Genomic DNA, 1,372 nt, shown 5'->3' with positions numbered 1-1,372 from the left:
GAGGGTCTTAAGGTGTAGAGGAAGGACTCACCCGTTGTGCCAAACTATCCTTTGCCTCGTCATAAGATGGTGTTCTCTCAGCCATGTGAGGAAGGATACGATTCGTCGTCTCGGAAGACCTACAAGCCGTGCCCATACAAACCTGTCTGGGAGGATCCCACTGCAGAGAAGATGAAGATCGAGAAGGAGATGAAAGGGTGAGCATTGGTCGATGCCACCGACTATTGCCCCTTATTCGCTACAACTATCCATATCAAGGAAAATGCTCTCCGTATCGTCCGATCTACCGGGTCCATCAACTTCTCAGCAGATCTTGTGTGCAGGTCCACGACTGGGAACGCAGCTAAAGCCAAGGCATCGGAAGCTGCTGACTCAACCACGTCTACAGAGGATAAGCCTGCCGGAGCAGGAGAGTCCATGGCAATTAAGTCATCAGTACCGCTCAAGACGTAGGCTGGGAGGGCATGGAGGTAGAGGGACACTTCGGGGTATGTCAGGTCGTTCCTCCGCCAGAAGAGCAGATCCTTACAGACATGGATGTGATTCATATCAATGTGCTGATCTCGGGTGCTGGGTGAACATTTACGTGAAGTCGCTGCGTTAGACTGGATCCTCGCTGTCGCGTACCCGTCTCTGTAGCTACTACTCTTACTATTGATCTCTTCTAATGATTCTCAACACCATCATCATTGTTGGAACCTTGGCCATCCTATCCCAGGCCATGAGGTTCCGATCTGCTGCTGCTGCAGCAGCCCCACAAGGAGCGGTAAGACCGGACACTAAGTGGCGGACCTGGTCAGGTGTAGTTCTCTAGGACGCGACTGCTACCGAAGAGCTCGATAGACCAGTCGAGCTGAGCTCCGACCAGCCGTTGAGTACGGAATACGAACCCAATTACCAGAACATCGATATAAGCGCTACAGTAGGGAGAAGGCAATTTCGTGGAGCGCGGGAAGATTTTGCTCTCAGTGGGACAAGGATAAGCCCGTCCTAGAGCCTCAAGGCGGCGACTTCGGCTCCCTCTCCAACTCGGTGAATCAGCCTCGTGAGCTGAAACCAACCGAGCCGAAGTTCCACTCATACAAACCCGAATGGGACGAAAAACAGTAGAGGATAGGGCTCTGTGGGTTACGGCTTTCGATCAATCTGATTAGATTCCCTGTGAAAATGGATAAGAGTAAATACGTTACAGGAAAACTGCCCGTACAGCAGAAAACAGAGGGCCTCTTCGACTCGCCAGAGTAGGATGGGTGATCCTACTCTTAAAATGCAGTCCAATCTCTACCTTAGGATCGAGGACCTTCGTGAGAACCTCCGAACCTCCGATGAGACCCTCGTCAAGAGAGCCAAGGCTGAGCTTGGCTGCGATGTA

At 51.9% G+C, this 1,372-nt stretch overlaps 2 protein-coding genes across 2 annotated transcripts; both read left to right on the top strand.

Moving 5' to 3' along the window:
- Window positions 1-66: 66 nt before the first annotated feature.
- Window positions 67-578, top strand: Pmar_PMAR013877 (hypothetical protein; the record flags this gene model as incomplete). Its single annotated transcript, XM_002766185.1, has 3 exons — window positions 67-197; window positions 324-435; window positions 498-578. The coding sequence occupies 3 exons, from the start codon at window positions 67-69 to the stop codon at window positions 576-578; spliced, it is 324 nt and encodes a 107-aa protein (XP_002766231.1).
- Window positions 579-667: 89 nt separating this feature from the next.
- Window positions 668-1,110, top strand: Pmar_PMAR013876 (hypothetical protein; the record flags this gene model as incomplete). The annotated part of the gene is made up of 3 exons (XM_002766184.1): window positions 668-766; window positions 815-922; window positions 970-1,110. 3 exons carry the CDS (start codon window positions 668-670, stop codon window positions 1,108-1,110), a joined length of 348 nt encoding a protein of 115 aa, XP_002766230.1.
- Window positions 1,111-1,372: the final 262 nt, after the last annotated feature.

Source organism: Perkinsus marinus (assembly GCF_000006405.1).
Source record: "Perkinsus marinus ATCC 50983 genomic scaffold scf_1104296973522, whole genome shotgun sequence".
Lineage (NCBI taxonomy): Eukaryota > Perkinsozoa > Perkinsida > Perkinsidae > Perkinsus > Perkinsus marinus.
This window is presented reverse-complemented; position numbering and strand designations above follow the sequence as displayed.